Raw genomic sequence first — 11,695 nt, 5'->3', positions numbered from 1 at the left:
CTTCCAAGCTCTTGGTGAAGCACCATTGACCAGTTTCCAGCCATGTCATCTTGAGGAAAGGATTCTCCCTTATATGCTTGCAAATACTTAGCACCATGGTGGTAACATATGGCAAAATATGCTGGAAGAAATTGTGATTCGTGTAACTTCCTTGAGTCTCCAAAGATCTCAAATGTCTGGTATTGCACTAACCATGCAAGTAAAGAACATGTTGAAGCATCTATATGCACTTTCATATGATCATATTTTACCATTGGTTGGTTATTACTAAAGTCAAGTTGCTGGTGGGTCCCAATTTCTCCCTCGAATGTGGTGTATGTCACTATGTTCTCATTGGTCCAAACCACTTCATGGTAAGATGAATGAGCTTAGTTTTCAAGAAGCAGAGGTGATGAGGTGATGAGGTCTTGTAGAGAGTTGGATTATCCGAGGGCTCTGTCGATGATGGATCATCTTACACCTCTCACAATCCCTTCTGTTTTGGAATCAAATTGAATTGCCTCCCCAACACAATTAGAGTGCTCAATCATTAACTCAAATCCCTATGGATGCTTAATAACTGGTTTGAGTGCCCGAATAAGATGAAATTGGCTATGAGAACTTGAGCTTTATGCTATCCCTGAGAAGATTGTATTGTTACTTACGAGAAGCTCAAATTAACTTGCCAAAGGAAATTAGTGTTGTCATCAATCCACATTTTCCCTGCATAGATGAATTCATCAATGTTATGTTGTCAAAAAGGAAAATAAGTCTGCTTTCTGATAGCGCAGATGGGGGTGTCACACAAGCTTTGCCTATGGTGTTCCTTACTGCCTCTTGTAGATCCCTTCGATCCCTTCAGATGGAATGAAATATGGCAAGAAAAATAATTATCTTTTACTACTACAGCTGCATTCAGACTGTTTACACCACATGCAGATCCCTTTGGCCAGTCTGAAGTATAGCTGAAAAAGAATTAGTCTTTTATTCCTATTGCTGGATTCACACTGTTTACACCATATAAGCACTGCTTAAGCTCTTCCCTATTAAATTCTAGGCTAAGCTGGCTGTTGGATTGTTACTTATGACAAGCTCAAATTAACTTGCCAAAGGAAATTATTGTTGTCATCAATCCACATTTTCCCTGCTATAGATGAATTGATCGATGTGATTTTGTCAACAAGGAAAATGGGTATGTTTTCTGATAGCCCAGATGGTGGTGTCGCACAAGCTCTGCCTGTGGTGTTCCTTACTGCCTCTTGTAGATCCCTTCAATCCCTTCAGATGGAATGAAATATGGTAAGAAAAAGCATTATCTTTTACTGCTACAGCTGCATTCAGACTGTTTACACCACATGCAGATCACTTTGGCCAGTATGAAGTATTGCTGAAAAAGCATTAATCTTTTATTCCTATGGCTGGATTCACACTGTTTACACCATATAAGCGATTGCACTGCTTAAGCTCCCTATTCAATTCTAGGCTAAGCTGGCTGTTGCACCCTTGACCAATAAGCTTGAGCTCAGGAAAAAATATAAGAAAAGTACCCTTATTCACAAATAGATGATTTGTTGGACCAACCATAGCACACTGTATTTTACAAAGTTATATTGAGATAAGGTTGTGAGGGAAATAAAATAAGGTTGCGAGGGAAATAAAATTTTGTAATTCCATTTGTGTTGCATAATGCACTAGCTAATTTCACGAGGTACTGAGACCATTAAAATTTATGGCATTGTATAGTTCGATATGTTGTTTCTCACAACTACTGAACATCTAATGCATTTAAAACAAATTTTGTTAGTCTAGAAACTGAATAAGTTGTTGCTCAAAGACAAAAGTTGAGTTTGTACTAGAATCAATTGTCTATAAGTTATATGGTTGGAGTTGGAGAGCACAGAATCAAATTGGAAGCCATTTTAAAGTTGGTTTGAAATTGTAGAGCAGGATTTTCAACACGTGAAAATTGTCATCTAATTTATTTTCAAGATAAGCCAGTTCTTTGCTTGAAATTAGAAACAACAAATACAGATGTTGAGTTTAAACAAAGATTTAACAATGGACCGCTGCTAGTAAAACTTAAGTTGCAGCTACCATTATTCGTGGAAATGGATGAAATGATTGTGCTGTGGGAGTGATTTTATTGCAAGTTAATCCAATTTGTTATCATACTGATTTGTTGCATGGCACAGTTTTGAAATATTGCAAATATGAGAAGAAAATGTATTCTCGTCCAAGTGGTTAAGAAATGAAAGCACTTTTTAATGGAAAAAGAAATCATTACCCATATTGATCACAAACCACTCCAATATTTGTACCTAAAACTACAATTGCCACAAGCATGTCAAGACTCAATATAAATAAATGCATTTCTTGCAACAATTTCATTTGGATCACAACCATTATTATCAATAAATTATGAAAGAATCAATGATTGAAAGAAGTTGTGACCATTACCAAACAGATGCTATTATCATTAATTATTTAGAATTTTTCATTTCGTTTAGGAATAGTACCATGATCAAACAAATGCTATTATCATTAATTATTTAGAATTTTTCATCTCGTTTTAGGAATAGTACTAAAACCTGTCAACATTAATAATGATGCAATCACAAAATTCCATTACAGTTTGTCATATACACTAAGTTGCATACAAAACAGTGCAACCTGTAAGTGCACTTTTTAGTTGGGAAGTTTCCTCCTCCAACGAACTCTGGCATAATTCTGCATATACCTTTACAGTTTAACAGCAGAAGCCCTCTCCCATGATTATTCTACCATTGTATCTACTTGAACTGAAATACTGGCCTTTGCATTTCCTTTCCCTACAGTTAAATGATATAAATTAATAAACTATTAGATTTATTACTTACATATTTGAGCATACTTAAAATAAGCTCAAATTAATGCTATACTAAACAACATAGATGTGCGCATAAATCTAAATACAATATAAAGCAGAAGCATGCTCAAAAAAGCAACCTTTGCCTTTTCCTTTCAAAATCTTCAACTTGGCCCGCTTCTTCATGTGCAATTGCATGGAGGGCCTTGCACTTGTCGCCTGAGATTTTTCACCTACAGCTTCATCTGGAACAAATACAATATATTTATTGCAGATGGTATTGCCAGATAAAAACCATAAAGAAAATACTAGAGTAACAACTTTCAAATTACCTTAGAAGACCCAAACAAAGGATTATTACAAATCAATCATGAATATTTACAATGTATTCTCAGAATGTTCAGGCAGAAGAAAACTTCCCAATTCTATTACTGAGTCATAAGCCATCAGCACTCCCAAGAGGAATGCAAGAGTTTTTATCATAGATGTCATGTCCCCTCTTTGCCCAGAATTAGGTCTCATAGGTCCTAAAGAGGTGAAGGTACATTTTCAAACTGGCTGGCTCATTTTCACTACTGGATTTGATGTTTATGCAATTGACATTTTGGGCTTCAAGTGCTCCCCACCTTCCAAAGACAAAAAAACCCTTGATGGCAGATTCAGAGGTGACAACGAAAACCCTCTTCCTTTTACTGGTCAACTCCATTCAGGTGCTACAACTTGTACTAATTTGATAAACTCCTGGCTTTCAGGTTGGTGGAATCAGCAGTGAGCAGTTTCAAGACCAACCAGGCCAGTTGCTGTTCACCATTCAGCATTATTACCATATTTACAATCATTTGTGCAACATTTTCAGGAATTTGGAGAATATCAATCTACACGCACAGCCATAAGGAGGAGGACAATAATCATCAAACAAATGGCAGGCTTCAAGGAAGCAAAAGGTTTGGTAGCTGGGCGCTATCACTTATTGCAGAATTTTAGAGGGATCGATGCACCTGGGGCTTCATCCATGGCTGGAGTAGAAATTCAACTTCTAGTGTAGGGGAAATCATCATTTGCGTTTGAGGTTAACCAGCCTGCAACACATTTCTGGTCACTCCATACAATCCCATTTATGTGCAGTCCATAGAGTCTCATAGTTGGGTGGTATGTACAATCTCAGGCAGAGCTGTACAAGGTCAAAGGTGCAAGAAAAATTTATTAAAAAGTCAGAAATTCATCATCAGCCACTACAGGTCAGCTTGAACATCTACAGCAATTAGAAAACCTGAAATTTAGAGCCAGGATAAATCTGACAACCTCCAAAAGCCATCCATGCAGGGTTTCAGACCTGATCCTACACCTGTACTAGGTTGTACAGGCCTCCTGTGAGTTCAAAAACTCTCATAAATTCACCAGAGTATTGTAATTGATGAATCAGATTTTTGTCAATAAAATCATATTATTTGGAAAATATATTTGGTGTCATCCACCAACCTATAGGCATCACCAGAATCATTCATTGGCTGTGTATTACATTTATTAAATGCTAAACCTAGGGTTTCAGCCTTGATCTTGTTTGTGGAACATTACATTAGAAGCCCTTTAGAAACAATATTTTTGTGAGAAAAAATGAAAAACAGATTCCTCATTCTACAATAACAGAAATCTAGTAAGTCAAATATAATTAGAAAACTAAATATATTTGCCTAGGCTAAAAAATGAAAAACAGATTCTACAATAACAGAAATCTAGTAAGTCAAATATAATTAGAAAACTAAATATATTTGCCTAGGCTAAAAAATGAAAAACAGATTCTACAATAACAGAAATCTAGTAAGTTAAATATAATTAGAAAACTAAATATGTGTTGATTGGAATAATTATTTATCCAGGCTATGTTGTAATATTAGCAGATATATCTCTGAGTCAGTGAAGTTGACACCTCCACGTTCCATTGCTTCGCAGAATTTTAATTTTAAAGTCATGCAGAAACTAATTCAATATAAGTCTTTGTCTATGTAGCTAGGTTATTCAATGAAGTACACCTCATACCTGGACCAAATAGGTTTGGAGACTGATTTAGCCTTGGTGGGTTCACCCAGAACGCAGCTGGAACGGTCAAAGATACACCATACCAGTTCCCAGGTCATACCTAGGGCATCCAAGCCATGCCCTGGTCAAACCCAAGCATACGTTATGTCATCAATTTATATCTGGTGGGAGTCAAGTTCATTCCTACCAACGGAGATCTCACCACAGTTCACTTCAACACTGCCATGCTTTATTCGGCCGGAGGGAGATTGGACTAAAACACAAGCCACTATGAGCAATATGGTGACATTCAAAGCTTAAGTGAATCACAATGCTCCAATTTTCATTTGCTAAAGTTATGACATTAAGATATGGATGAAATTGACATAAGTAAAGAATTTAGACCAAGTCATTGTGGACAAAGACTAGCTGCACCATAATGCTTGAAGGGTGGATAAAGAAAAGGAACTAAACTCTCATCAACTTCCTTGTCTCTTATGATATCGGCACCATCTTTTTGAAATATGTGGATACATCAAATATGATCATATCTACAACTGCATTGTTTGAATTGTTTGGCAAGGTGAACATGGATGTAGAGCCACCAAATGTGGTCCAATTTATTAAAATGTTGTTACCTGTGTTGCTGCTGGAGACTCTTGATAAACAGATATCCACTATATTTATTAGCTTGTGCATGGCACACTCCATTGATCTAACCCTAGAGGACATTGGAAAACTTGAATGGGTTAGAGAGGCATTGCAAAGGCTGACATAGTTACCAAGTTCATTTACAATCACACAAGGGTATTGTGTATGATGCATGCACTTCTTCACAAAGGGCAAGGAACTAATTTGAGAAGGTGTGAAAAGATTTGTGGAAAAAAATTTGTATGCACTTCCTTGCATTGCAAACTCTTTGTCAACAAAAAATGAATTTCAAGCTAATCTTTGTTTCAAATGAGTGGATGGAATCTAGCTTCACAAATCAAACAAATAGCATAATAGTTAGTGTACATTTATTCCACAAGTTTTTGAGATGTGGTTGAACAAGATGTAGAATTTTCAGAGCCTCTAGTAAAAATTTTGAGACTAGCGGATAGTAAGAAATCCCCCATAGGCTATTTGTATGAAGCCATGGATAAGGCCAAGGAGGTGACAAGAAATAAAATGGAATATAACAAGGACAAGTGCATGCCCTTATGGGACATAATTGACATATTTGAATTCAATGTTGTTCTGTAGCCCCTCATTCAAAAATGATGATTTTAAAGTCAGATGGGACCTATTCATATGCATGAAAAATGTTCACAATGTACAAGCAAGCAAAGTGTTTTTTCCAAGGTTACCAGGTGTCAGGGGTGCTTGGAAACTCGAGAGATTGGTGCTAGTATTGGTACAGCTAACTTTCAAAAATAGGAGACAGGGGCACTTGGAGATGCAATTTATTTTAATATAATTTAATAATTTCTAAAAAATATCGTGATAGAGAACTTTGAAAACAAGAACAATGGTAAAGTTTAACATTAAACTTAAAATTGAAATAAAAATTGTTTAACTGTTGGTACCATAGCCAATCTAAATGGTTAGTGAAAGTAAGGTAATATAGGTGTTAAGCACACTCAATATTGTCAGCTAAATAGTAAAGGCAACTTCTCTTTAGACCATTACAATGACAAGAAATCAGCCATACAACTATTTATGTCCCTCTCAAAAAGTCTTCACTGTTAGTAGATCTGATCACTATAACTCTGCATGGATTTTTGTCTTCCCGTGACACAGTTTCCTTATTAGTTATTTCCCTACAACTTTTCTTTGCTGCATGTAAAGTTATTTCAATTTCAATTAAAGAACAAGTTATGAACTATGTATGCTATAAGTGTATATGAGGAATTGTTGAAGTCTAATAATTCTGATTTTATCTGCAGGTCTGAAAGAGAGAGATCATTTTATGTTTTCTATGTCTCCTCCAAATGAATTCAATTGGTATATATATCATTTAGGCAACCGGTCAATTGGTGTATTGACCGGTCATGCCTTTTAGGCATGACTGATCAATGCACCCATTGATCGGTGCCTTTGTAATTATACTATTAACACAAGGCTGTTTATCGGTTCAAAACCTCGATAGCATATTGTAATATAATATAATGATTGATCAAGATAATGAATCGGTTCATGTAAACACCGATAATTCAAAATGCATGATGTATGTAATCCAACCGGTGCAGTTGTTAACCAATGTTAATTCCAAATGAAGCGGTGTATGTATTAAGCCCGATAACAAATATGCCCGATGATTAAGCCCGATAACAGATGTGGATCGGTGCCAATAGTTATGCACCCGATAGCAAGTATGTATCGGCTAATAACCCGATAACTTATAGCATTTAATATGCTAAGCAATGTTTGTAAAATCCGATAATCATATGCAATATAAGTTTAGACATGAAGCATGTAAATAACAGAACAAGGAAGGTTATAAATATCTTATCTTGCATAAGCTACCATGCATTAACACTGCAGGCTTATTTGATTTATTTGTTTTCCTTTTCTTCTTTTTACCATGTTTTGCCCTAAGTTTTCTGACGGGAGACATAAAAAATTCAGTTATTTCCCTACAACTTTTCTTTGCTGCAGGCTTATTTGATTTATTTGTTTTCCTTTTCTTCTTTTTACCATGTTTTGCCCTAAGTTTTCTGACGGGAGACATAAAAAATTGATTGGAAGACATCAGAGACGATAGGAGACGATAGCCAAAAGCACCCTATGTGTCAGAAAGTTTCCAAAGACGTCCTCGGCACCGGAGACGTGTCTCCGTCTCCGAGACGTGTTTCCAAGGGTAGGAGACGGATCTCCTAGTAACTATGGTTTTTCCTCAAGGATGGCTAATAGGCAAGGCAAGAAGGCCTTCAAAACAAGTAGACTCCATAAACTTTGGATAGTCTCTCTAGATGTACATTAAAGGTTGTAAGCTTTTAATATATCTTACATGATATCATCTCAAAATAATTTGTCCTTTTCAACACAATGGTGGGACTTTTTTTGCCAAGAAGCCAAAAATCTTAGATGGATAGCAAGACATATTTTGAGAGCCATGCAATTCATCTGCTTGCAAGCGTACTTAAAGCATTTTTGAAAATTCATTCCAAGAAATGCAACCATCTAACAAACAATGGATGAACGATCTAGCATGTCAATTCAACACAAACTCCATCTAAAGCTAAAGAAAGCTCAAAGTTATAGTTTGAAAATACTTGCAATCATAATTATAATTGTAGTCATTCTTTTTTTAACTTTAAATGGTCAAAACTAATTTCTGTATGGACAAAATCAAGCACCATTGAGGATGAGCAACCAATCGACCTCGACAAGATTGATCTAGGTTCTAAGTATATTGCAAAAAATGATGGTTACGTTCTACTTAAGGAGCGCAATGAAACACTTAAGAAAGTCACTAACTCAAAAGCATCATCATCAGAACCTAAAACCTCAAGTGTAGCTCCCTTTGTAAAAGCAAGATTCATTTGCTATGTCTATTTTATTTTAAACTTTGTACTTGGTAGTTAACTTTGTATGAAGTATAATGTATTTGAAATTGAAAACTATTAGCATCTAGTTATTATTTATGCATTATTCAATGCAATCTAATCAGCAATATGAACATAAATGACAAAAATCTATATTCCAAAATTGATGCGTCCTTAACTCTCAATTTTGGTTGAATTTCAAAATCAACATGTTTTTCTCCATTTTCCTACAATTCTTTAAATCCAAATTTTTCCTATTTAAATCCTGATTTTTTTAAATCTTATTCTTTTGGTTAGTGAATTTTTTTCCCAAAAGAGGTTTGCTGCTTAAATATTAATAATATATAAATATACTACTAATGTTAAATATATAAAAAATTATTTATTCCAGTCTAAAAATGTATATATTTGCTATAAAGTATTTTAATATGTTAATCATTGATTTAATTTGTATTCAAGTATTCAATTATTGTTAATATAATTATATTTATTTATTTTTAATGTATTTGAATTCTTATTATGGTTATTTTTAATATTTTATATATCTAATCGCCAAATACCAGTGAACCTGAACTCCAAACACATATCTAAACCAGAAAAACTTAGTAGAGGGTGGTTTTAGAATAACAAGGTAAAAAAACTATGCCTATCGCTAGAAACAAAGCTAAATGCCTCAAAACCAAAAAAAAATTGCAACCACAGCATAGCTCAGAAAAAACTAACAATATTTTTGTGTTTAGAACTGAAGAGCATTTTTTGTGATACCTAATATATCAATGAGCTGACATATTTTTTTGCTCTCTACAGCTTCTGTTATGTGACTTGCAAAGCTAAAAGACTTCCGAAAAAGGTTTTCACATTTCACTTTTGCATACCTCTGTTGTGGCACCAGATTCTACCAGAGGACTTCTCACCCACATTTCACATCAAAAAATATCCTCTTCATGCCCTTTCTAATCAACACAAAACCATCAAAGAATACAGCACAATTTTTTATTTAGATTACAAAATATTAAACACTAAACACAGTAATTGACCCAAAGTATTTGTAATCAACAGATATTCTCCAAAGAATTTACATTCATGGCACACTGTCTTTAAACCCTAATCTGAATACACCCAACACACTGGAACTAACAATGACAAGGCTTAGAGCACATTATGTTTTAAATTCCAACCTGCAGCCACTCACCAAATAAAGGCCTGTATCACTGGCATTACCTATAGAAAGCTTAGGTAATGAGTAAATTATATATCTAATGGATGTTTGTTGTGTTTAGTCCTTGTGAAATCTTCACCAGAATTTTCATTAGCAATTTCCCAATACAATCCCCAAAAACCAATAAGACATACCATAAGCTAGGAACTTCTTATTAATATTGAAACGCATCCTTAATAAAATCCATAATGAATAAAAAACCTTTGCATTGGATTTTCATGAACTATGTTTTTCAAAACTATATTTGATGTGCTATGTGGCTGTAAGAAAATTCTTGACTTGGTACAAATGAAATATATCCTTAATGTAATATAATGCATTGATTTTTTAATAACTGTTACTGGTTGTATAAAGTATAAACAACGTGTGATGTGGGTATGCGAAAATCAGGTCTCTACGTGGTATTTATGAAATACATATGAAATTCAACCTCAACTATAATGCATACCTTTGCATTGGGTTTTAATTTAAAATATGTGAAATCTATAAAATATTTTTGTTATGCGAGACTCAGAAAACCAATGCCTTACTTGATGTTAATGGAATTTAATCCTTGGTTGGAATCCATTAGGCATATCTTTACAGATAAACTTTAAACCATTTTTCAAATTTTACCTCATAACTTATTTGGGTGTGAAAGAACTCACCTTGGTTTTCCACAGACATCATCTGGATATCTTCCATGCTCACCAACCCATTCTCCAGGGCTTTCTTTTGTTCCTGTAATCCATTTTAAAAAAGAAAAGAAAAGAAACAAGTTTTACACTTACCGTAAATAATAACATTATAGGGGGCGCAAAGGAAACTGAGAATTTGTTGAATTCATTTCGTTACTCTAAACCATTAAAAGCCTAAAGTTTGCTGAACTGTAACTGATATTTTTTTAGGGCAACAAAATTAGATTAAGTTTTCAAAGAAATTGAAGGTACCAGGCGCCATTTTTTGAGCAATTTTTTCTTTTGTTTGCCGGAGAGAGAGGAAGGAGGGGGAGCAAGCTTGAGCTTGTAGGTGGAGGGATCGCCTGCTCTCTGCCTCTTCCGCTGTGATTTCTTTGACCGCTGCTCTTGTCGATAGTTGCGCACCGGCGCATTGAATTTTGCCATTGTTAGTAGTTTTACACAATCCAACCGGAGACGCAGATACTTGGATTTTATAATCTTGGGTTTTGATATTTAGGGCTTTTTATGGCTTCAGTTGGATTTGGGTTTTTATTTGAGATTTTAGGATCGGTTTTAAATTGTGAATCTGTAAGAGGAAAATTTAGGGTTTTGTCCATGAACTTTTTTATGATTTACTCTTTTTTAAGGAAATATTCAATGTGAAGTGGGGACTGGTCTGATCGTAATAATATGCATGGTTCATAAAGGGTCGTTGGGAATTAATTTTATCATATCTTGTGAGTGCAAATTTTTAGGATTTTGTCCTCAAGACATTTTTAAGGCAATCGATCTTCCAATTTTTGGTTATTTAGTGCAAAGGTTTTTGTTCTTTTATTTGATAGCAATAAGTAGTTTGTGGATGATTTTTATTAAAATTAAAATTAAAAAAATATTAGTTTTGGGCTTTAAGAATTAAGAATATAATCTTATGGTTAATTTTTTTATTTTCTAAGAGTTTGTTAATGGTATATTTTATAATTATTTTATAAAAAAGATATTTAATATTAATTGATTAGTTAGTTCAATTATGAAAATGTTTAGTTTATAAAGAGTTTATGAGACGTGAAATATGGTAAATTTCAAGGTCTAATATCAAAAGATGAGGTAAGGGACGGGACAAATTCCTAATGAATTTGGTTGGTAAAATGGATATTCTTCAATCCTTATGCTAAGTTGAAGTTGGAATGTTTATCCTCTCAACTAAAAAGAAAGAGTAAGAGCATACTTACATTTAAGTCATACATTTAAGTCATCTAGTTTTCTTTCATATTAACATTTTGGTTCACTAAATGATCCATCATCAACAATGAGAATAGATTGCAAAGAATGGTACTTATATAGAAAGATGTTAGATGATAATGACACCAAGTTGGTTGGAGAAAAGAAAGAAATATAAAGGGTGTAACAAATAAAAAGAAATTAAATACCATGTGAATTGCATAGTAAA

The 11,695-nt window shown here is 34.2% G+C and overlaps 1 protein-coding gene across 1 annotated transcript; it reads right to left on the bottom strand.

Annotated features, from left to right (window-relative positions):
• Positions 1 to 2,497: 2,497 nt before the first annotated feature.
• On the bottom strand, positions 2,498 to 10,988 carry LOC131064568 (uncharacterized). The gene is made up of 4 exons (XM_057998747.2): positions 10,519 to 10,988; positions 10,237 to 10,309; positions 2,965 to 3,069; positions 2,498 to 2,807 (listed from the first exon to the last, which is right to left on the bottom strand). The coding sequence occupies exons 1-4, from the start codon at positions 10,690 to 10,692 to the stop codon at positions 2,752 to 2,754; spliced, it is 408 nt and encodes a 135-aa protein (XP_057854730.1). The 5' UTR covers positions 10,693 to 10,988; the 3' UTR covers positions 2,498 to 2,751.
• Positions 10,989 to 11,695: the final 707 nt, after the last annotated feature.

This window comes from Cryptomeria japonica, chromosome 8 (assembly GCF_030272615.1).
Source record: "Cryptomeria japonica chromosome 8, Sugi_1.0, whole genome shotgun sequence".
Lineage (NCBI taxonomy): Eukaryota > Viridiplantae > Streptophyta > Pinopsida > Cupressales > Cupressaceae > Cryptomeria > Cryptomeria japonica.
This window is presented reverse-complemented; position numbering and strand designations above follow the sequence as displayed.